At 54.8% G+C, this 25,206-nt stretch overlaps 3 protein-coding genes across 3 annotated transcripts; all 3 read left to right on the forward strand.

The window, feature by feature from the left end:
- Nucleotides 1-2,048: 2,048 nt before the first annotated feature.
- Nucleotides 2,049-3,232, forward strand: MIND_00819800 (uncharacterized protein; the record flags this gene model as incomplete). The annotated part of the gene is made up of 5 exons (XM_037364869.1): nt 2,049-2,228; nt 2,295-2,433; nt 2,481-2,661; nt 2,821-3,098; nt 3,150-3,232. The coding sequence occupies 5 exons, from the start codon at nt 2,049-2,051 to the stop codon at nt 3,230-3,232; spliced, it is 861 nt and encodes a 286-aa protein (XP_037218111.1).
- Nucleotides 3,233-4,276: 1,044 nt separating this feature from the next.
- MIND_00819900 (uncharacterized protein) lies at nt 4,277-4,934 on the forward strand (the record flags this gene model as incomplete). The annotated part of the gene is made up of 4 exons (XM_037364870.1): nt 4,277-4,420; nt 4,473-4,594; nt 4,645-4,786; nt 4,836-4,934. The coding sequence occupies 4 exons, from the start codon at nt 4,277-4,279 to the stop codon at nt 4,932-4,934; spliced, it is 507 nt and encodes a 168-aa protein (XP_037218112.1).
- An 18,351-nt stretch (nt 4,935-23,285) lies between these two features.
- Nucleotides 23,286-24,605, forward strand: MIND_00820000 (Peptidyl-Lys metalloendopeptidase; the record flags this gene model as incomplete). Its single annotated transcript, XM_037364871.1, has 5 exons — nt 23,286-23,373; nt 23,431-23,688; nt 23,740-24,191; nt 24,250-24,482; nt 24,542-24,605. 5 exons carry the CDS (start codon nt 23,286-23,288, stop codon nt 24,603-24,605), a joined length of 1,095 nt encoding a protein of 364 aa, XP_037218113.1.
- Nucleotides 24,606-25,206: the final 601 nt, after the last annotated feature.

Consider the following 25,206-nt stretch of genomic DNA (forward strand, 5'->3'; position numbering starts at 1 on the left):
ATGTTCTTGGACGAAGCAACGGCGATTCAGGGCGAGACCTCGAGAAGTTGGATCGAGATACCCAGAAAACACGTGTTTATTTCCTTTGTTTTCGACGCTGGTTGCAGGCTACAAGCCTCTTGAACAGTACTCCTAACTCGAGTGCAGTTCACATGTGAAAAAAAAAAGTCTAGGTCGCATAGATAGATAGGATCGTCATCAAGGCATCATCGCTATCGCCACCATTTTTGCGATAACGAAAGTCGTGGTAGTCCAATTGCGAACCCCGTGGGGAGAAAAGAGGGCCGGTAAAAATTAACACGTTCCACGTCGCTAGCCTGCAGGCTTCTTGGCCCGGTAAATGGGAGCGCAAACAGGCCCGAGGAGCGGACTGCCCTAGGGACCGCCAAGCGGCGCACGTTGGATTGGCTCAGGTACACCGCGCGATAACGCGTAATATCCGAGTACAAAAAAAAAAATTTCGTTCGCCCCCAATAGCCCCCAAAATTTCGCCGACCTTTCACCTTTGCGCGACAGCCAGAATGCCGCGTTCGTCGCCGTCATCCCGCCTTAGTCGACTGCCACCCCGCATCGGGGTTCTGGCCGATGTACGTGTTCTGCTGCATATATAGATTCAGATGTAGCTGAGCCGTTGAATCGGGAAGATGAACATGATTACTGGCCGTGGACCCACAACAATAAATATTTCACAAGACACGAGCGCCTGCAGAAATCTTGCGCCACACTGACGTCGATGCCTGTCCCAGCCCCTTCAAACCCCAATATACGGCTACACCGCCTTCCGACTTTCCCCGAGGCCCAACCGAGGCCGAGGACTGATGGTGATATGCGTGATGGCATCAGATTAGATTACGCTTAATGCACAGCCGAAGATTGTCCGCATGGATGTGAGTTCTGCGGCGCCACGGAGAAACGAGTCTGAGATCCCAGTACGGGGCCAGAACATGTCTGATATGATATGATATGCAGCAACGTTATGTAGGACGGGCATCCAGACTCGCCATTAACGTTGACCACGCGTTGACGCGAGAAAAATGTGTAAAATAGAACGCACCCCCGAAGATCGGCGGAGAAGACGGGTACGGAATCACGTGGGAGCCGCAGTAAAAACCAGGAGGGTTCTTGATTTGCGCATCAGATTAGATTACGCGTCGCGTATGCCATATGCTCGGTGAGCAGTGCATCTGACCCGACACCCGTGTGTGCATGCAGATTGGCGGTAGCCGAGGCCACACAAATTGCGGATGCATCTGGGAGCAGCACTGCAGATGGAAACATAGGCACCGATGCGGTGCAGCATACTGCACGATTCTCGAGATGAGTCGCCGGCGGACGGACTTGCGCGGACATAAGCATGTCATCCGCTCCGGCGTCCGCGCCAAAGGATGCAACATCATGCTTCTGCAAGTCTAGGTCGCGGATCGCAGCTGAGTAGGCTCTGGATCGCCGTAACTCAGTGGAATCGGCCACTCCAGGGCCCAAGTTAACGTTTGCGATGACGGCAGTCATAATCAGGTCCCAGAAGTCTTATGGAAGTCACTGGTATACCCCCGCATATATATTGAAATCTTGCCAGTGAGCCCATTGAAACTCGACCTTGGACTAATATAATCCAGTGTAACAACTCGAGGTAGTATTGCCTCTTGCCGCTGACTTATAGATAGCACGGGCATCGCTCCGAAGTGGCGTTTAACTTGCTCCACTAGGTATGTACCGTATCAATTTGGTGTACATGCGGCAGATACCCACCGGGAATCGCTGACGGCGTCCCGCGCTGCGCTGCTCGCGGCGGCGTCCTGCTTTCAGTGTCAAATGCTCCCGCGGTTTCAGTCGCACACGGTCAACGCGTTTAATGAGAACTTGCCTGTTCCAGCGTGTGCTGACAGTGCATGACATCATCCGCTGATGACAGTTGCCAAAAAAGGGCGGCTACCAATTGCCGCTTCGCGGCATCCCGCTCGCTTTAACGATCTTGCTTACGACCTTCTCCGTCTCTCTCGCCTTTCTCTCTTTTCTCTTATTCCCCTTCCGCCCGAGCCTCGCCCCCCATGCTGCCTCGATGGAGCGAGACTGCGCTCCTCGTTTTGGGCCTCGTCATGCAAGAAGTTACCGCGTCTCCCACCTTGGCCCAGGCTCCCTTCGGCGTGGCGGACAGTGACACAACAGACTTCGCGAAGGCTGGCCGCGGCTGGATTGACCCCCGGCCAGGCGGTGGCCAAATGCTTGACGTACGTCTCCAACCTGAAAGCCCCCGCTTTTCCTGTCTTCTCTTCTCAACCCCGTCTGTTGCTCAGTTCACCACCAAGACGCGGGGCGAGCCACTCAACGTAATCATCTCCGGCGCCTCCGACCCATTCGTGCTCACCGACGAGGGCTTCACACTCTACGCCAGCTCCATCGGGTATGCGCCGGAATGCATGGGCATGCATATTGGTGTGTTCTACCGTTTCCCTTGTTTTGCGGCCCAGCTGACGAATCAGGGAATCTCCATCTTGCGAATCTGGGCGACGGCAACGGGCGTAAATCAGAGGAGCTCCTCTTCCGCCAACACTACCGGATGCCGCGCTGGGGCACCTGCTGGGAGAGTCTTGCCGGTGGCCAGCACTTTCGCGCGTGGAAACAGAACGGGACTGATGGAAATACGGGCGCCTGGTTCATCGGGTGAGTGCCGCTCCATTCTTGTGGCAGGCCAGCCCGATCTTGTTGTCTGCGTCGAGACACTGCAGACGCCAGTCTGGACAACACATATCGGGATAGGCAGATGACCCATCATTCCTTTGCCTCAAATCCGCATTCATCAAACGCTTACCCTCGTTTCAGTGCCTCGAAGGAAGAGGATTCCACCCGCCACCACACGATTGTCGCGCGGGGCTATGATCTGGGCCGCGATTGGCTCGTAGAACAGGCCCTCGCTGCTTCCGCTTCCGACGCAAGCTTTTGGGTTCCATACGAGCATCTTGGAGAACAAGCTCTCCGCGCTCTGCATGGAAACCAGGTCGAGGAACGAGGGTGGCCCTGGCCAGGAACCGGGGGACAACGCCTGCAGTGGCGCGCGGAGGTGCAATGGGAGTGGGGTCTGTTGGAGCCTGGAAGGAAAGGTATGTGGCTGTAAGCTTTTGACTCGTTCCTGAGTGCTAAACGGATCTTAGGCGTTAACCACGGAATCGCTATCGATGGGCGTGTCGCCGTCCTCACCATCTACCGCGTCCAGAGCGACATTCGACCCTCCTGAATTGACTACTTGCCCCTACTTATCCCCGAGACGAGACACGACGATACGACACCCACCACGCCGCTTTGTATATAGATTCGAACCCAGCGACCGCCAACATCTATGCATGCACTTTGTACCTATTAACGACATTTTTCACGACTGTTGTACGCAATAATCTAACGATTCAAGTGTAAATTATCTGTATGTTATCGAGTTGCTTGGTATTATTGTTCGGAAAATAACTATCATGAACTTTGACACGGAGATAGTACAATCCGTGTTCATTCTGTTCAGAGCAAAAGCTCGGAATTCGCGTGTGTTGTGTGCGTGCCAGTGTATGTTGCAGGTACGATGGATGCTCAGTGGGATCTCAGCTTTAACTTTCAAGTCTTAACCAAGCATCACCCATTCTCGAGTCCATCCGGTAACATCACTATACACTCAGAGCTGGAGGCGACTAGGACTCTTAGAGGGTATGCGACTTGCCAAAGACACTGGGAACCATCCTTCAATTCGTCTCGTTGTACTTCGACCGCACACCACCCCGTCAAGCTCTGCGCCTGACGCTGGCCAATGATTCCGGCGTCAACCAGTGGGGGAGCCACACGTCTCGCGTGCGCGGTGTAACGACATGTTTTCCACTTTGCACAAACCATGGCAGTGCCTTCAATCCTCAGGCTGCAAAAACCGTTAGATCGCCTAGACAGTAAGTAACGATGGCGCGTACACATCTGGGTCCCACCACTGACAAATGAGCTTCAATCAAACACACTGGCACTGTGATACTGCCAGTGGACCACTTGTCAGTGTTCGCATCTTTTGTTCCGGCTTTGCGATGTTGACTCTGTGCAAGTGAGTCACACTGGCAGTGCTGTTGTTGCATACATTGGCTGCTTAACAGCTGTTTGCTTCGCGCACAGCATCACAAGGACGCAACTGTCAAGTTGTCTCCAGCAACTGTCAGAGGCTCGGCCTCCGCTCGGGAGAATATCATAATCACAGTCACGGACTCACGGGTGTTACAGCCATGAGAAAATCATCGTCTCTTTCTCCAGCACCACGATGTCGGCCCCCACTCAACCTACCCTTGATGTTGTTAGCAAGGCCATTGGGCTAGCAAGCCAGGTTACACCTGCAATTCCGGTAGCAGGTGGAGCAATTACTGCCTGTCTCAAGGTAGCCGAGGGCCTGTTGAATCTGGTTTCGGTAGGTGTGCACTGTCTAGAAGTGTATGCAGAGTTATTGAGCTGTGCGACAGACTGCAGAGGACAACAAAGAGGAGCTACCAGCTTTAATCAGCCAATTAAATGCAGTGTGCAGCATTCAGGCAGATGGGATACCAGATGCAGAGTTTCAACAATCAGTCTCTCTTCTTAAGAGGTATGAGCTATTAGTCTTGGTTTGCTGGCAATGATAATACCTGAATTCAGCAAAGTAGAGCCTACACTCAAGGAGTGTGATGTTCTCCTGCAGAAGAGCCAGAAGAAGAGATATACAATAATAAGCTCAAGCATCTCAATCCAAATCAAACGGATCAAGAAAAACCTTTATACTGAACTCCTACAATTTATGGTATGTACTTATTTTAGTAACAAGGAAATGTGATACCATTAAGATACAGAATGGAAATGTTATAGCATTAACTAAGCTGATATACAAAATTGACACGGAGAGTAAGGAAGTCTATAGTCTGTGCAAAGATATATATGCTCATTATTAAACTAAGCCAAAATGAACCAGGCCTTGGACAAGCTAGATCAGAGCTATATTGCGGCTCAATATAATGCTGACAATACACCTAATTCTTGTTTAGCAGAAACCCGAGTTGAGGTTATCAAAGAGATCATTGATCGACTGACAGAGCAGCAATATCCAAGCAAGATTATATTTCTTACTGGGTCTGCAGGGTGTGGGAAGTCCACAATTGCCAAAAGTGTGGCAATAAAACTGGCAGAAGAGCATAATGCTCTTGCTGCATCTTTTTTCTTCTCCTATCGATTTGCTGGACGTAGTGACCATAAGGGTCTACCTATTGCTCTGGCCTATCAACTAGCAAGATACAACTTAGACTTTAAAAGGCTGCTGGTAGACTCACTGAATCAAGATCAATTTCAGGTTCTAAATGAAGATCCTCTAAACCAGTTCAATAAACTTGTTGTACAGATTCTAAGCCAGCTGCAGATAGCTCAACCAGTGCAGCCATTCTGGATTATTTGTCTTGATGCTCTTGATGAGTGTGGACAGGACCAAGGACAAATTGTGGTATCTTGGTTAACAGCTGCAAGAGATAAAATACCTCCATATGTTCGGTTTCTTCTAACTGGTAGACCACAAGTGCCTGCCAAAATTATGAATGGTCCTCTTCAGGAATTTGCATTTGAGATTAAGCTGGACCAACTACAGCAGCATATTGTAAAGAGAGATATTGAGAGATATCTTTATCACTCATTGCCCATAGACTCACCGAACTGGTTTGACAAGTCAAAGGGATTAGCTGCAATCAGCTATATCTTAGATCATACTGCTGGTCTATTTATATATGCTGCTACCTCTGTTAGGTATATTGATGAACCTGATAGTGGAAATAGCTGGGATGAGCAAGCAGAATATCTTCAAGCCCTAAAAACAGGATATGAAGATCTGCATGCACTTTATTATAGTGTGGTCCTGGCTGCTATTCGACAGCCAAAAGGAACAGCTGAGCAATGGAGAAAAGACCAATATCAACAACAGCTCTATATATTATATGTAGTGCTCAACCTTTTCGAGCCTCTTGGACTGAGTGACCTTGCCAGGTTACTTGATATGAACAAGGAAAAACTGCATAAGCTTCTAATGAGATTAAGTGCAGTGATATCTGTTCCAGCTCTAGATGACACCACTGGCCTTGTGCAGATTTATCATTTGTCATTCAAGCAGTTTATCAAGCAGCCATCTATGGCACTGCAGAATCCAGACCTTAGTTGCAGTTCAGTAAAAGCTGAAACCTACATTCTTGAGCAGATTGTTCAAGTATTGCAAACAGAGCTCAAGTTTAATATTTGTAAAATTTTGACATCATATAAGTCCAATCAGGAACAGAACTTGGATATTGAAGGTCATATTCCCCCATATCTCAACTACTGTGTTTTATACTGGATTCAGCATATTACACCAAATATACACAGCTACTCTGGTATTGACCAGCTGATTAGAACAAAATTATGGTTTTGGTTTGAAGCCATTGGTCTTATATCTGGAGTAAGTCAGGTAGTACAGCAAGTGTTGACTGTATTAGAATGGAATAAGGTAAACCATATAACACAAGTGATTAAGAGACTTATTATATAAAGAATGCTCAACTCAAGGCCATTTTCAGCTACAGGAGATTCACAGAGGGAGTGACCTAGCAGGGGAGGATCCGAAAAGAAGAAACTCTAAGGGTACGCCTGCTAGGCCGCCAACTATAGACTGTCTATCTGTAACTGCCAACATAGAGTGCAGATGGCCTAGGCAGCATTGCAGGCTCTGTTCTAAGGTGATTGTTGGGAGGGTCTTGACAGATTGGTGATTGTGCGGCCGAAAAAGGCCGAAGTGGGGGTTCCCCTGACACCTAACACCTTATCTTTGTTTGCTTGCTTCCCACAGCCACTTACATACTATTGCCACCTCTTGCTACAATGAGGCAGTCTTTCTTCTCTAGTGTACAGCTGTTAGCGAAATGCATAGTCAAGATACATGGTAATTGATAATTAATATATGTAGCATAGAGTGTATGATTTGGTGTTATCAATTGATAATGATTTTAGGGTTCAGTTCATGTGACAACACCCAAATATTAAATAATACTCCAAGTTAGTTGATTGAGTCTTCTTTTGGAATAAGAGAAGATGAAAGAACAAAGCAGTAAAGCTACTGTGAAAAGAAAATAGAAATCATAATCTTGGCATAACCTCAGATCCAAGGTTTTCTCCATATAACCTCAGAGTAAGGCCTCTGTGAGTCCAGGCTTCTCTGTATAATCTTAGATTAAGGCTTCTGTAATAACTACAGAGTAAGGAAACAGTCAATGCACAGTCAAGAACAATTGAAATAAGTCATTTCATGTCAAAAGTTTATTACTAAACTCTATTGTTCCTGCATGCACAGTGTTACACGCATACAAAATGTGTGGACCAGCTATATATAGTGGAAGCACATATGACCAGCATCTGGTCATAGTGGTCTTTTGGCCCAGTTGGATTCTGTGTTAGCGCTTCTGCATGGATTTCACACACAGTCAAATCCGCAGTTTGCACAGTCAATGCACAATCAAGCCTTGAATGCACAATCAATGCACAATTTGGACAGTAATACACAGTTGATGCACAGTATGCACGCGGCCGCAGGCACCCAGCGTGAAGTTGTCGAACGAGCCTGAGTGTGCGTTAGTCCTCGAACGGGCGCGTGACAGAGACTGATTCGTTGCGATGAGCAGTCAGCGGCGCGTGCCCCGCACCGAGCTGACGACGTACAGGAACCCGCCATGCACGTGCAGCCCGTTGAGCGCACGGGCAAGGAGGCGGGCGCCGGTGCGCATGTGCACGGCACACACGGCGCCGCCCGCGGAGTCCGCGGCGAGCACGAGCGGCATGCCGGGCACCGCGGCGCGGCCGTTAGTCAGCCCGGCCCCGGGGAGGCGGGCCGCGCGCGCTACGAGGGCCGGCCGGGGTGGAAGGGGTTGACGTGCCAGAGGACGACGCTCGCGGGTTCTTCCGTGCGCGCGGTGGAGTTGGTGCATGCGGCGGTGATGGCGAGCGCGTCCGGCCGCCTCCGGAGTCCGACTCCGGCCAAGGATACCTTGCAAAAAAAATCCTAGACATCGGGTCGAAAAAGTACAAGCCAGCCCTCCCTACCCTATTGACGTAAGCATGACTAAGCCATGTGACTTCCCAAAAAGGAAATTGTTTGTCATCAGTGTCTGTACAGGACACAGCACTGGGCTCATTGGATTCTATGCCAGGGCCATTCAAGAAATACCATATGGGAAGAAAAGAAGCAGATGTAAATGTCATGCTTACATGTTATTGTTTAGCACTGTACTTATCATCAAACTCTCCCGATTGGGATATAGGCCCCTAAACATTCCAGATTCTTTGGCAACAAGTCCTTAAAAACATATAACTGTGCATTTCTAATCCTCCTAAATGTCCATGAACCTTCTCCAGACACAAGTCCAAAAGTGAAATTTTACCCTGGTAACCCACCCTACCCTATGTGACATGTGTGACTTGTGACATGTGTGACTTGATGTCATCAGCTGATGATCTGCGGTACCCTTGACTCCGGCGCGACTTGTGAGGCACGATGCATGTGGGAACATGTGGACTGCGCGGAAGGACGCGTTGGCGCGCGGGCAGGCTGAGCGAGAGGACAGAGGTGGGGAAGCCGGACCGCGATCATGATGTTCTCGAGGAAGAGCCCGGCGGGCGACTGGTACACGAGCGCCGTGGGAAAAATGGCGGCGCGGGTGCAGAGCACCGGCCACCCTCGCGGAACCATTGCAAGACTCAGTGGTCGCAGAGCAGAGAGCACACATAATTTAATCAATTTCAACTGCAGTTCAATACAGAATTGTACAAGTACTACGCTAAATCGCGGCCGCGTTAGAGCGGGTGCCCGGCGCGGGCTCGACGGGGAGACGGAGCTGACGGGTGCCCAAGTCGGGGTCGCCCGGGAGACGGAGCTGACGGGCGCCCAATTCAGGCTCGCCCGGGAGGCGAAGTTGACGAGCTCCCAGTTCGGGCTCGCCCGGGAGGCGGAGCTGACGAGAACCCAATTCGGGTTCCCCAGGGAGACGCAGCTGACGAGCGCCCAATTCGGGCTCGCCGGGGAGGCGGAGTTGACGAGCTCCCAGTTCGGGCTCGCCCGGGAGGCGCAGTTGACGAGCACCCAAGTCGGGGTCGCCAGGAAGGCGCAGTTGACGCGTACCCAACTCGGGCTCGCCGGGGAGGCGCAGCTGGCGGGTACCCAAGTCGGGCTCGCCAGGAAGGCGGAGCTGACGAGCGCCCAGTTCGGGCTCGCCCGGGAGGCGGAGCTGACGCGTGCCCAAGTCGGGCTCACCAGGGAGGCGGAGTTGACGACCGTCCAACGGGTGCGCGGCGCCGCTGGCGGCGAGCAAGAGCGCGATGAGCACGGCGGAGAGAGCGAGCATTTTGTGGTGGGCCGGGGGGTCTTTTTGGTGAGTCGATGAGTTTTTGGGGTCGATGAGACTTGGTTTAGTCGATGCGGCTTTGGAGGGTGCGGTCCCCGCTTATATACCGTTTCCTCGAAACGCGACCCCGCGCTGCTGCAGGGCCCGCGCGTGCGCTCTCCACCCAATTTGCAGTTCGACGCCCCGAGCAAGTCGGCATCTTCGCGTGCGACCGCTGCGCGGATGGCGGGCTGGCCGACTCTCGGTCGAACGGACGCACCGTGACCATGGGTCGGAACACGGGCCTGCGATGTCTTCAACAGGGCCGGCGCATGGCTGATGCCCAGTGTCGCGCGTTTTCTCCACCCAATTTGCCATCGCACCTCCACAGCTCGCGTAAGTGGCCACAAAGCCGCAAATCGTGCCAGTACTAGTGCCCCGTCGCGGTATAGGGCCGTCGCGTGCGTTTTCTATTACTTGCAGTCCCGCAGCCCGAGCGAGTCCGCGTCAGCATCGCCCGTCGAGACTCGAGTTCGAGTCCAAGTCTGCCCGGATGGCGATCTGACGTAAAGGTGCGTGCGCGCAACGTGACCGCGACCCGAAACACGGAGTCGCGATGTCTCCACCAGGGCCGGCGCGTGGCTCTCCACCCAATTTGCCATCGCGCCTCCACCGCCCGCGCGCGTCGGGTCCCCCAGCTCGGCGGCCGTCTGCGACCCTAGCTGCGAATGGTGCACTGAAGGCCGACTCTCCCCGGGACCCGGGTACCGTTACCGTGCGGGGGACCTGGCGCGGACTCCAGTGTAAGTTTGCGCGCCACCGACCGCAGGCGTGGGCAAGTCTACGCATCAGATGGCGTGAAAAACTCGACGGCGTGCCTGGCGTGATGATAAATAGTACCCCACAGGAGGCACACGGCGTCACCGTGACGGTCGCTGGGCGGAATGTCTGCAAGGGCAGGATCGGCGCGGTGGGGCGGGCCCCACAGGCACACGGCGTTGCTGGGCGAAATGTCTTCAAAGTGTGGACAGCGCAGGTGATGCCCTGAGCCACTGCGCTCCCGCGGGTGGCACATTGGCGCCTTGCGCGGTTGGGGCTGCCGCGGAGCGCTGAAACGAGTGGTGGTGGAGCGCAGAGAGAAAGTCGTGATGAGTCATCGGGTGTGACGCGTACACGTGCATATCCGGGTGCATCCGGCCTACGTTTCTGAACCTTGGCACATCCGACGGAGCTCTAGATCTTTGACTGTCTCCAACATTTTCTATTGCCAAATGTTTACAAATGGTAATAAGTAAAGAAAAACATTGTGGGCAAATTTGAACACTCCAAACATAAGTAAATCAACATGGATAAAACCAAGTATGACTATTGCAGACGCTACTTCCGTGCGCGTGCCAGCGTATCGACCGCGACGACCTGCCCGCCGACCGTCGTCACATACAGCACGCCCGCATCGGCCTTGGTGCGACCGAACGCGGCGGCGGTGGGCTGCACGAAGACGCCCGCCGCGGCGACCTCCTGCGTCCAGCTGCCGTTCCGCTGCGGCGTAAAGAGCGCAAGCGCGTCGGGGTGCACCGCGACCCACGCGCGGCCCTTATCATCAAGCGCGAAGTCGTCGAAGCCGTCCGCGCCGGCCGGGCGCGTGCCGAGCACCGCGAACGCGCCGACCGCGAGCTGCGGCGCGCCGGGCCGGGGCCGGCCGCGGTGGGGTGGAGTGAGCGTGAGCGGCGCGCGGAGGAGGGTGCCGCGCGCGGAGTTGGTCGCGTACAGGAAGCCGCCGCGCACGTGCAGGCCGTTCGCGCCGAGCGCCCCGTCCGCCGCGGGCGGGGCGAGGAGCGCGTCCTGCACGAGCACGGAGACGGCGCCGGCGCGCATGTCGACGGCGTACACCGCGCCGAGGACGGAGTCCGCCGCGAGGACGGTGTGCGGGAGGCCGGGGACGGCGGCGAGCCCGTTCGTGAGCGGCGAGCCGGGGATGCGCGCGGCGAGGCTGGCTTGCGGCGGGGAGCACGTGCAGTCGACGCGCCAGAGGGCGACGCTGCCGGGCACGGCGCCGCCCGTCGCGGGGTCGAGCACGGCGGCAGCGACGGCGTACGTGTCGGGGGCGTACTCCGCGATGCCGGTCAGCGCGGACGCGTTCGGGAAGGTGACGACCTCCGTCAGGGACGCGTTCTTCGCGCGGGGGTCGAGCGAGTAAAGGGTGGGCGTGTAGACGGAGGTGATGAGCAGCTCGCCGGAGGGCCGCACGGCGAGGTTCTCGAGGAAGAGGCCGGCGGGGGACTGGTACACGAGCGTGGTGGGGAAGGCACGGGCAGCAGCGGCCAACGCGAGGAGGGGGGCGACACGCATCGTCGCTGCGGCGCTTGGCCGGGATCGCCGCCTTATGAGCGCGTCCGGGCTCGCTCGCGAAGTCGTAACCTGCAGGCGATTTTCCAATATTCATGGGTGTCGCTGGGGTGCGGCTGATCGGCTGCCGGCACGCGGCGCCAACTCCCGATCAGCGAGCTAATCACTGATTGGCCCAGCGCGAATCAGGAACGTGGGCTGCAGCCGCCGTGGAGCACTGCAACGAAGAGTCCAAGACGTGCAATCCACTCTGAGCACCTTAGGGTTTCTGGTTCCTTCTCCCTCCAGAACTGATGATGGTCTTTATCCATTGGAAACTCAGAGCTTGCCGAGGGTGGGAGCTCTCAACGGAGGATGTAGTGCTGGGCACTGCTGGCCATAATTATATCATGGTCGATTAAATATTGAATACCTTCAGAGTATTATAAATATAAGTATTATGCCTTTGGTCAATCACTTGAATGTGATTATGTTTGGATATATTATATTACATCATATTATTAATCTGTGTGCCTACTAATATCACTAAACTTCATCTGATTTAGATATGCAGTCACATACTCAGGTGAATCAATGTGATATATGATCCATTATATAAGTAGTGATTCCATGAAGCAATACATTACTACTACTATAGTAGACATAAGTTTTTATAGTACTTACTTTGGGATTACTCAGCTGAACATAGTGTAGGACCTCTGATCAAGTTTCTTCTAGGCACTAGTTAACTTAATCCTCAGAGCAATGCCCCTGATTGTTTGAGAGTCCCTATAGGTCCAAAGGGAGTTAAAGAGGCCTGAAAGAAAGTTACCCTCACAGTCTAGCAAATCTTCCTGTGACAACGATGTTAATTTTATATACAGGTATGCATACTAGATCATAGTTAAATATATTCACAACATAATCATATTTCACATCTGAATATGATTATACTATACTACAAATATATTATTGTGTTGAGGCTCTGAATATAATAAGGGAGCTTGCAATAGGGCACATTTTCCCCTAGGTGTCATAACGTGCGCGAAGATGCCCCGTGGAGATATTAGTCATGGATTGGTCAGCCGCGCGTGCAGCACACCAGTGCTGGTGATTGGGATCCGACAAGCTCCCCCCTCTCAGGCAGACTTGTTTGCATAAATTCATCATGTTATGATTATAATATATCATCTCTCTCAAACATAATATAATTGTACTTGGCCAGTACTAATGGAAAGCAAAATGAAGCTGACCTAACTAGTGATTGTCACGGGTGAGGTGGCCCGTCGTGGGTACCCTCGGGTGCAGGTACGGGCCTGCCCCTCGGAAATTCCAGGCCCGGGCTTGGGCCCGCGGGCCTCGGGTGTTAAGGTGCCGGAGCCGGCCGGCTTACCGATGCCTGTGCCGGGCTGTTGCTAGGCAATCTGCGGTGTCCAAAGACACATCTTTGATATGCGGGAGGCCGTAGAGCGGTTCATCGAAGTGCCAGAATGGCTACAGGCATGCGGGATCGAGGCCCGCGCCTAACTGACGGGTACTTGCACCCATGCCTCCGGGTACGGGCCAAGTGCGGGTGCGGGTACGGGTTGGGTACGGGCCACCCCAGCCAAGTCCGCGGGTGGCCTGTGACAATCACTAGACCTAACAGGGGAGAATCCAAGCAGAAGAAACTCTAAGGGTTCACTTGCCAGGTAGTGGCAGTGATGCACCTAATGGAGTTGGCAGAGGTGGAAGCAGAGTTGAACTGGAGATGGTGGTGTTTCCAGGGAGCTAAAGGAAATGTTCCCCCGGCAGTGGTCTTTGTCTCTATTGTAGATATAACTTAAGTATAATACCATTGCCTCTGTGTAAGCCTGGTCTACATCATGTACTTTTAGATCACATGTTCTTCAGAGTCCTTACCTTCACCCTGAGCATTCAGAAGAAAACTGGAGGATTTCTAAAAATTTTAATGAGGGTAATAATTGCCAAAAAAGGGACACCTTTATTTGTTGGGGAAAAAGATTCAAAAAGACCCCATAAATAGAATAGCAATCTTGTCAGAAAAAAAAAACAGTCAATATTATAATACAAAAAGGCTCCTTGTGACCAAAGAAGTTCTATTTTTCCACCCTACAGGCAAGCTTTTTTGCCACAATCTGGGAAGCTTTTTTTTTTCCTATAGATTTATTTGCTATCCACTGTCAGGGGAACCTCCCTTTCGGCCCCTCGGAGACGCCTCCGATTCCGGTCCGACTCCGGTTCCGTCTCCGGTCCGGCCCTCCATCTCGCCCGCACAATCACCGATCCGTCAACGCCCTCCCAACGGTCGCCCTGGGACCTCGCCTGCGACGCCGCCCAAGCCTTCTATGCCCGACAGCGGCAGCTACGGACAAGCAGTATATAGTCAGCTCCCTAGCAGGCGGACCCTTAGAGTTTCTTCTCTTTGGATCCTCCCCTGCTAGGTCAGCTTCATTTGTATTCGCTTACCAATGTTCACGCTTTGGATCCTCCCCTGCTAGGACCTTGATCTCAGGCCTCCGGGGTTGCCCTTACAGCAGAAGAAACTCTCTACGGGATCAACCGGACAAGATTGCTAGGTTCGGCGCTGACTCAGGCTCGGAATACAAGTCCGTTCCGCCCTCGTCACCGCCCCTGCCACTTGTCCCCTCCTCCTCTACTCCTGTGGTCCCCGCACCCGTCATGCCGTCCGGAGTCACTCCTACCGCAGACGCCCGGCTGGACTCACTCGAGGCGAAAATCGACCGCCTAACTGAGGCCCTTACTCTTCTCACCACCCAGGCTTCCGCTGCCGCTGCCGCCGCTAATACTGCTGGCGGACCCCAAACAACACCACCCCCGGAGACGTCGATTCCGACTCCGACTCCGGTTCAGGGCGATTCCGAGGCCCTCTTTGGCGACATCAACCTCGCCTCAAAATTGGTCTTGCGACCAAACCCCCCGTTCACCTTCAACGGCGATCGGAAACGCGGCCGCGCGTTCCTCTATGCGGTCCGCACCTACGCCCGCCTTGCCCCTGAGGCCTTTGTGGTCAACGGAGAGGCGAGCGAGGAAAAGGCCGTCCGCTATGCCATGTCGTTTATGGCAGAAGGACCCGCTCAGCAATGGGCGGAGCGCCACGGAAGCAAAGCCCCGTTTCCGTTTCCGTCCTGGGGCTCGTTCGTTTCTGAGTTCCGACTCCGGTTCGTCGAGGAGAATGAGCAAGATCATGCTCTCTCCAAACTGGAGACTTCCGCCTATCACATGGGCACAAAGGATGTCTACCAGTACACCGACGACTTCGAGGACCTGATGGACCTCGCCGGATTCGAAGACGCGTTGGTCAAGGTGACCAAGATCCGCCACGGACTTGACCCCCTGATCAACAACGGAATCACGTCCTCGAACGACCCCCCCGGACCTCCGGGACTACCTTAGCTGGCGCACCCGGGCCTTCCGTCAATACGAGGCCCTGGTCCGGGCCAAGCTGATCAAGTCAGCCGCCCCCAAGACGCCTGGCGGTTTGATTCGGACTCCGTTTCCGGTCAAAGGTTATTGAAGCACCCAAAGGGCTACGGAATTGTGGGCTACCCAAGGCCTATACCTAACTGGCAGGTGCAGGTATAAGTCATCCCAGCCAAGTCCATGGGTAGCCCATGACAATCACTAGCAGGGATGAGGTTCAGAACCTTAAGGAATAGTTATGCTATACAAAAATAGCTTATCATGTGAGAGGTGAAATTCCAGAAACTCATATATCACTGACTTTCCCTTCTTATAGCAATATTAGCAAGTGTGAGTAGCAACCATGTATATTATAGTAAGTACTATACATTACTATAATACAGCCTTGAGTAGTAGTCTAGAATCAAATTATTCTAGTGATGGTGTAGATGCTACACTTTCTTTGTAATCCAGATTGTCACACTCAACATAAATATATATATTCTGTGGAATCAATTTCAAGCACTCTTCTCTGATCTGTGGTGTTTCAGCCTGTGGTTTTGGAAAGTGCAGGTTGAGTGTTTGGAGTGAGGGTGGGCATGCATTCAGGAAGGGTGCCATTTCTCTCAATGAGTGAACACCAGATGGCAATACTGCCTTAAGATGCAGATGGTGCAGATGATGATCAAGGTTTCTCTCCTTGAGCACCTTAAAAAAAGTTTCATCTAGTGGCCACTCTCCAAGCCTCACTCGACCAATGGTAGTATCCTCATAAGCAACCAGCTGCAGCACTGTGGGTGGTGGGAGCTCCTCCAAAGCTGCAAGTATAATTGGTGTATCAATCAAGGCCATATGGAACTCAGCCACCTGTTCACCAGCCACTCTTAGGACCTTTGGTATTTGATGCCAGTAGTCAATAGTTACACCTGCTCCAAAAGCCACCAGTTTGGGCATGACCAGAATATGCAGTAGCTGTACAATATCAGATGTGAACCTGTAACGTCTGAGACAACCAATAAATAGTTCTTGTAGGTTTGGAAGTGGGAGTGAAGTAATCTGAGTGAATGGGCGAGAGGAGGTGACTGCAATGTGGCAGCAAGTCAAGAGAGGACACCAAGAGAGAATTTGGTATAGTATATCTATAGTTGCCCCTCCTTTGTCTGTGTTGTGTTCCCAAACAGAATGACATATAAGCCTAAGTTCAGATAATTGAGCCCAGGGAAGAGGTATAATAAGTGGATCCCTGGCAACCCCAACCAGGCAAACAGATCTGAGATGGGGGTTTTGCAGAATAGTTGCCTTCTTGAAAATAGAGTGTTTTTCACGACCATAACCAATGAGACTGAGATGGGTTAAGGAAGACATTCTGTCTGGTTGTTGGGACAGGATGTATTTAAAAACAGGAGAACTACTGCCTCGAATCTCAAGGCTTTGAAGACGGGGTCGCAGACGTCGGATCATCTGCAGTACACACGCTGTAAGGGAGGGGATGTTTGAGTGGGAGGAATATGGATCTGTGAATGCAAAATGAATCGGAGTGGGGCTGGCGCAATGTGCAAGCCATTGACTGAGTGGTGCTGAGAACGGTGGTGCACCATGGTGCTCATTGTCCTGACAGTGCTGAGGGTAGGAGGGCAACCAGTCGTCCCCGCCGATCAGGATGTTGTTCCACAGGAGGGGGGTGCCATGTGAGAGCTGGCGCCAATAGCAGCACACCATGCCCAATAGCAGCGGCGCCTTGTCGGTGTGGAAAAGGGCGCCGTGGTCTGTAGGTAGGCATGCCAGGAATATCTCCTGCAAAAGATGGGGCGGGAGGCGACGGATGGGGGCGACGAGTGAGGAATGCAGGTGTATATCGCGCTGGAGAGAAATGCAAGCCGTCTGGAGGCTAGGGCTCCAACTATTTAGTTTTCGTTTACATCTCCAGGTAAACTAAATGGAAATGGTAAGAAAACATTTAGTAAACATTTATTACCATTTAAAAACAGTTAAAAATGCTGTCACGGATAAGACCCGGCCCGTCCGCTCCGGCGCTGGTGTCGGGCCATTGCGGGCCCGCAACACGCAGCACGTGACGACGGGGAACATGCGCCCCAGTAGGAGGAACGCACACGTGGGAAGCACATGACCGAGAACGACGCGTCGAGCCGTCGCCGAGCCCAACTTCGACACCAGGGGAATGGGGAGGAGTGCTAGGAGGTCAGGAGTAGCGCCTGGCCCGCAAGGGATGTGCGATCGTCCCCTCTGCGGCCAGGAACGGGAGCGAGGAGGAGGAGGAGAGGCCAGGGTGTCCGATCACCCCCTTTGCGGGGCCGCGTATATAATGCGCGATAGTGTACCCTGTACTCTATCGCTTAGATCGTCTGAAGAACTACCTTACTCCGTGCGAGGAGACGCTATCGACTCATCGGGCCCGACACGACCCGATTCGAACCTTCGACCACCGACCACGGCAAGGGACCGAGTTCACGGGCCCTTTCGGTTTCGATCTACCCCGCCCGCCATACTTGCGGGCCCGACTATTCGTCTGTTCTGTTCCGGGCGCGCGTTCTTAGGAGAAGTCCTTGCACGGCCCGACCCGCAGTCTGACAGAATCTAAGCGATCCCCCTACACCCGCAACAGAATGGACGCTACCACCGTTATCGCACTCCCGGCGTGGGCTACGATCGTGGCTATCGTCATCGCCTCCCTTGCCTACCTATACGGGCGCACTCTCGAAGCCCAACCCGTGGTCTTTAACCGCGTCCTCTACGGGAGAAAGGAGCCCGCCCTGAAGTGGGGTACCCCTAGGCGGGTCTCCCTGGACGAGCACCATCGGCACATGGAACACGCTTGCCCGGCCCATGGCGCCGGGCCCGCTGCAAAGCGCCCGACGCCTCAACAACTCACCGCCCCCCCCCCGTGCGGCCGAACCCCCGGTCCGAATCGTCTCGGACCGCCCCGCGCCACCGGCACACTCTGCCTGATGAAATGGGGCACACCTCCCTCCGCACGAGAGCCCTGGGTGCCGCTCTTATCTCTTTCGTAATCTGCTCTACTTAATCTGTGGCGGGGCCTCTGTCCCCAGTAATAAATCTCTTTCTTCCTCCATCACAACAACGAACGAGCGCAAGATGAATCGATCGATTGCAAGACAGCGAAAAGGAATACAAAAAAGTCAAATACATAGACAAAAAAAAACACGATACGGTCCGAACCACCACGGGGGCGCCCTATGAGAGAAGGCCGATTTGACAGGGCGCGCGAACGACGACAGCAGACGAGAGGATGAGGATACCCGAACGCCGAGACCCGAGTAGACGGGGAACTCCGGCCGAGGTCGCCGAAAGACGACCAACGACCCGCCGAAGCCTAATCCAGGTCCATCATGTCGAAGCTCAGGCCGTCCTGACGGCACACATTCGCATATACCTCTCGTTCAGCGGCCCGACGCTCTAAACCCTCCGGCGTTTCCCAGAATCCCGACCTCTCTCCTTCGGACCGGTGGATAGCCAGAAGAATGGCGCCCAGATAGCGGCACACGCCGGGCGACGTCCCCGAGGCGGTCAGGGACTCCAGCGAGTTTACCAACCGGAGGTCGCGTCCAGGGAACGATCGACGACAACTCCGCGAGTGCGCGGGTCCGAGCATCCGGGAAGCCCCCCGTCGGCCGAATGAACCGCCGACTGTTGCAGCAACAGCACGCCCAACGGAGACAAGCGCTGATCGGCGGGTACCGACGGGTCCCCATGCAACCGGCGAGACTCGGCAATGGCCCGATCCAAGTCCCATCCCCTCCCGAACCACAGGGAGACTCGAGGGAACGAAGGCACCTGGAAACCCATGGTGGGATAAGAAAGAGGGTGGGTCTCACCGGCAGGAACGGATGACCGGGACGATGCCTCTCCTAATGAGCGATCCGCGACAGGGGAGGCCGGCCGGCGGGAAAGTGGGGCGGGGCCTCGGCGGGGGCCGACTTGACGATGGTGGGGGAGACGGCGGAGGGTGCGAACTTCGTTTCGCACGGGGGACGGGGAGGAGTCCCGAGAAGACGCTGACGAAAGGACGACCGGGCGGCGACGACGGCCCGAAGAAGGCCCGACCGTCGGGGTCGGGCTCCGCCCGAACCGATCCTCGTTTGATCGGGGCAAATAGGAGAACAAGAAGGACCGGTACGGGACCGAAGCGGACAGCCCGACTAGATCAGCGAAGCGGGGATCGGGACGTAGCAGCGCAAACTCGCCATCCTCGACCTGACGCTCCCAAAACTCGAAGGAAAAATCGTGCAGAGCCGCGGAGCGAGCCTTGTACGCATCTGCAAAAGACCGCCAACGCAGACAAGCACGATGGAGCGGGCTGCACGCGTCACAAGCCCGACGCACGGGACCAGGGAGTTTCTGGGGAGAACTATCTGGGACGCCCCACACGGTGCACAAACGATCGTGGGCGATGCAATACTCACAGCGAGGGGAAAGGGATCGGATCACTGTTCCCGGTTGACGAGGGGGCTCCCCTCGAAAAAGCGCCAGCTGTCCAGTGGATTCAAGACGAGGGGCCAAGGGGGTGCCGAAATCCCGTTGCAACGGGGCAGGCGACACGGCCGGGGAGAAGGAAGGGTCGAGGGCATCCGTAGCCGACTCGTGTTCAGAGGCGTCGATCCCCACCGAAGACAAACGACGAGGGCCGGCGATCACCTCCACATCCGAATCCGAACCCGAGTCGGAAGGTAGGAAAAGTAGGGTCGAAACCGGCGGGGCACCATCCCGTTCCACGTCGACCTCCATCGAAGACGAAGACCGCGCCCGAACCACCGGAGTAGGGGGAACGCGTTTCATAACCGGGGCCGTCGACTCGGAATCCTCCGGATCACCCTCGGTGCTCGGGAATTGATCATCCAACCAGGCCGCCAACGGGAGAAAGCTGAACGAAACACCCGCTTCCGCCTCATCCAACGAGGGGCCGCCCGAGAAGGCAAACTCCTCCCGAGGATCGGGCAAAGAAACCACCCGGATGAAGGACGACCACCGGTCGGCATGAAGGAACGGCGGCACGAGAGATGGAGGGAGAGGACCCAGTAGTCGGGCCAGCGATCGGGCCGAGCTACGTTCTCTTCGGGAAACACGCCGAAAAGCGGCCACGTGGGCTAGGACGAGGAATCGATCTGAGACGAAGGAAGGGAGACCGACAGAAGCGGCGCAAGACAAGGCGTGAAGGATGAGGCGCTGAACGGAGCCAGTCAGCACGCGGCCGAAAGCGCACAGAGAGGGAGACATACCACCCAACGCCACAGACGGGAAAAAACGAATCACTGGGGCGAAGCAGCGTCGGCAGCGAGGAGGTGCGCAAGGAGGCCACGGCCCAGCTGTCCAAACAAAGGGCGAACATCCTGAAGAGAGCCGTCCTCGCGACGCCAGACGAAGGAGGAGGGGAACGCATCGAACAGAACACCGAAATAGAGGTGATGGGGCCCGAAGACCAGCGGCTGCCACAAACCGGCCTTCATTAGGCGGTCGAATTCGCACTGCCACAGGATTCGGCGGGAAGACGACGGCCGCGGGGGCGCTGCGGGGGGAACTGGGAGAGCGGGAGCTCGATGTGAACGGACTACGGGGGCCAGCAGAGGGAGTAGCTTGGAGGAATAGTCGACGGCTTGAGACGGGGGCAAGTCCTCCAACAGGCGCAGGGGCTCGAACGACTCCCGGTACGACGGGTCTCGCCCTTTGCGCGATGGGCCAGGAAGCAGGAAACTCGACGAGGGACATAGAGGCGAAACGGACGAACAGACGACCCGGCTCTGAGGATGGGGGAACCATCTGAGAACTGAGAGGGGGCAATAACCCGGAGCGGTACAAGTTGGGGGACGACATAAAGAGGATTAGAAGGGGAAGCTCCGGCTTATATGGGGAACGAACGCGTTCTATATCGAACTCGACCGAGGCGCGCAGCACAGCCTACTCGCAAGCAATACGAACAAAGGACGCGCAACTGAATTGAAAAGGACCTACGCTATACCGCACGTGACCGCGATGAAACACTTGATGGACAGGAAGAATCGATCTGCGGACGCCACGAGGCGTCAGAAGCCACGGAGATTAAAATGCGCAGCCGAAGCTTACCTTAAGCTTATGGGCTGGATGGAATTTGCGATTGGAAGGACGAGCTAGAGTCAAAATTAAACCCGAGAAACCGGGGCGACCGAGCCACGCCGACTCGAGACGAGTCGTTCCTAGGGAGGGGGTGATGTCACGGATAAGACCCGGCCCGTCCGCTCCGGCGCTGGTGTCGGGCCATTGCGGGCCCGCAACACGCAGCACGTGACGACGGGGAACATGCGCCCCAGTAGGAGGAAGCACACGTGGGAAGCACGTGACCGAGAACGACGCGTCGAGCCGTTGCCGAGCCCAACTCGACACCAGGGGAATGGGGAGGAGTGCTAGGAGGTCAGGAGTAGCGCCTGGCCCGCAAGGGATGTGCGATCGTCCCCTCTGCGGCCAGGAACGGGAGCGAGGAGGAGGAGGAGAGGCCAGGGTGTCCGATCACCCCCTTTGCGGGCCCGCGTATATAATGCGCGATAGTGTACCCTGTACTCTATCGCTTAGATCGTCTGAAGAACTACCTTACTCCGTGCGAGGAGACGCTATCGACTCATCGGGCCCGACACGACCCGATTCGAACCTTCGACCACCGACTACGGCAAGGGACCGAGTTCACGGGCCCTTTCGGTTTCGATCTACCCCGCCCGCCATACTTGCGGGCCCGACTATTCGTCTGTTCTGTTCCGGGCGCGCGTTCTTAGGAGAAGTCCTTGCACGGCCCGACCCGCAGTCTGACAAATGCTAATATAATCACATAGAATAATTAACAATTTTATGGTACATACCTGAGTTTATAAGGTTTATTTAAGTGAAGGATGTCATTTTCTCACTTGTAATACTGTTCTAGATGGGCATGTAGGTCAAGATTCATTGCCTTTGACTTATTTGATGCTGGATCATGTGATGGACTCCTGGAAGAGGAGGCCTACAAATGCTGCAACTATCCATATTCATGTAGGATGTATGTTCTACACTAGTATGCATGTGGTAACCAGACATATTCCTAGTAGTAACATGGTTATGAGCCTGTCAGCTATTGTTATTAGGGGATAACCATTTAAACCATTTGTTTTCATTTATTTACTATTTACATACTATAGTAAACTAAATGAAAATAAAAACGGTTATTACCGTGTACAAACATTTGTACACGGAAATGGTTGGAGCCCTATCTGGAGGTCCTCGAGCACTTTCGTGGTGGCTGCGATGTCCTTCTCGATCGCAGCCAGTCGGGTGCGCTGTTGACGAAGAAGACCGTGGATTGTCGCTGCTTCGTCGTCGCTGGGGCAGTAGGCGCTGTCCAGACGGTCTGTTAGCGGGGTTTGCAGGTAACTCATGTTGTGTGTGAGGCTGAAAACGTGGCGTCACAGTCGGTCGGTCACTCGCATCATGATCATCGTCACCTGTGACACCCATCACTTCCCGTTCTTCACTCAATGCATCCACCTCTCATTCTCGGACCACCGTTGCTCTGTGGTGTGATGCCGACAGCGAGCTGTAGTGGATGCAACGTCACCCAGCAGCACGGGCTGCACAGCGGCCGGCGATCTGGGCACATATGACGCCAGCACATGCCGATCATCTATTCATGTAGTTCTCTCTGCGCCTAGCGCTTCAACAACCCTGACGACTCCGTTGCCAACCTGGCACTAGTACTCCACGGTACACGCACATGCGCAAAGCGCCAATCCCGGCACTGTTTGTACTTACAAGACATTTAACCGTCGCATCTTTGCGGCAACGGCGCGCGCCCGTGGGGCCTCCCCTCGCATTGCCGCGGCAGCTGACGCAAATCTCCTGGCTGCCTCAGGTGAGTCAGGTCGCTGCCTGGAGGCGGCAGCGCGGAAGAAACTGTAGTTGGAAGTCTCAGAGCCACCCCCGGTCGGTGAGTCTCTTTCTCATTACGAAAACGCTCGACATCAGGCAGGCGTTGGCCCTACAACATCACGATTATGGCGTTTCGGCCTGTGGTCACTGGCACGGTGCGTCCCTCTACGGCTTTCGCGTTCAGGCAGGTCAGGCGCAGAGTGCTCGGAGACAGTATATAAGAGAAGGCCACACCCTCCAAAGGCTCATCAACTTCAAGTTGCAACAAAAATGCTAGCTGCTCTTTCTGCCACGCTCATTGCCCTCTCCTTTGCTACCGGTCGCGCCGCGCAGGTCGGACTGGACTTGGCTCTTACCTGTCAGTTCCAGCTACTAGTGCCGTCCAGCCCATTTTAACTGACGTGCCCCTGCGCAGACTCCGCGGAAGGGCCGCTTCACCTCGTCAGCAGTATCATCAACACAGGCGACGTCGAAATCAAACTGCTCTTGGACCCACACACGGTCTTGGTGTCCAGCAATGTGAACAAGTTCAGCATCAGCACTCCCGACGGGAAATCGCCCGGGTCCATCGGTGTCCGCATGGACTACGACCCGGAGGCGGTCCTCGCGGAGAACCGGGCGGACTCTTTCGTCACAATGCGTCCTGCAACGTTCATCGACATCAAACACGACGGTGCGCACTGAATTTCCCGCTCTCATCCGTTCTCTGACATAGCGGTGATAGTGTCCAAGATATACAATTTTACCGAAACAGGCACTGGGAAGTACACCATCGTCGCCCCGAACGTCTTTTCCTACGTCGACGCGGCTGGTACCGTGGCCACCATCGAGGCCAACAACAAGTTCGCTACCGCCCATATCGAGCTTAAACCAGAGGACCTCCCCACCGCGACCCCGCCGCGCAGTCCGGCAGGCACGTGCCACGCCCAAACCCGGCTCACCAAACGCCTGAACTACCTATGCTGCAGTCCGGAGCAGCAGGTAATCATCCAAAGAGCTGCCCTGGCTGCGCAGGCTTCCGTCGAAAGCGCACACAACTATTTGTTGGACCTCATCGCCAACCCGCGCGCAACCCCCCGCTGGACGACATGGTTTGGCGCTCAGACGCAGGACCGGCTCGCCCGCGTGGCCGGCCTCATCGCCAGAATGAAGAACAACAACTTTGGGGAATACGTTGTGGGTGCTCTTGCCCTGGTGCCCCCGCTGCCGCGCCCGCTGACCCGTCGTCCTCCAGTTTGACTGCTCATGTGACCAGCAAGACGCGCACGCCTATGTGTGGACGAACGAGCCGTACCTGATCATGTACCTCTGCCCGCGGTTCTTCGACGCGCCGCTCCACGGCCGCCGCTCGCAGGTCGGGACGCTCGTCTACGAGGCGTCGCACTTCAACTTCATCGGCCCCACCCGCACCATCGTCACCGGCTCGGCGCTCGCCATGGATCTGGCGCGGCACGGCCCCCACAACGCGTATGTCTCCAGCTCTATTACCAATCACCTGTTTCCGTGCTGACGAGTGGCCTGTATAGCGTATTCAACGCGGATAACTACGCGTACTTTGTGGACAACGCCTACCCCGAAGAACTTCCCTGAAAGTGTGTCGGACAGCGCTGCCAGTGCGCCCACAAATTTACTACAAGTAGTGCAAGTTGCTTTGTAAAATTGAACTTGAAATCTGAACTACTACTTCGAGTTACATTTGGTTCGAGTTACATTTGTCACGGTTCAAGTTTGTGAACTTGAGCGGAGTGAGTATTGAAGCCCGAGCAATACTAGCTAAGTAGTATGAGTAGTGGATCATGATAGCCCTATCAACAATGAATTATGCACCCTGGATCACCTGGATACTTCGTAGTAAGTAGGCGGCACAAATTATGATACTATATTTCTTTGCTCGTATCCACGACGACTACCTGCCCCGCGCCGTTGGTCACATATAACAGCCCCTCATTCCCTCCCCCGCGCGCAAACGCAGCGGACGTCGGCCCGGGGAACGGGAACACGCCATCATCCCCTTGCGCATCGCCGGCCGCCGTCTCCTGCAGCCACGTGCCGTTCCTGAGCGGCGTGAACACAGACAGCGAGCCCGGATGCACCGTCACCCACGCCCGGCCCCGCCTGTCGATCGCGAAGTCGTCGAAGCCCGCGAGAGCGCCGGGCGTCCCGGCGAACGTCCCGATCACTTCCCACGGCC

This window comes from Mycena indigotica, assembly GCF_014461135.1.
Source record: "Mycena indigotica strain 171206Taipei chromosome Unknown Mind.scaff0007, whole genome shotgun sequence".
In the NCBI taxonomy this organism is placed as follows: Eukaryota; Fungi; Basidiomycota; class Agaricomycetes; order Agaricales; family Mycenaceae; genus Mycena; species Mycena indigotica.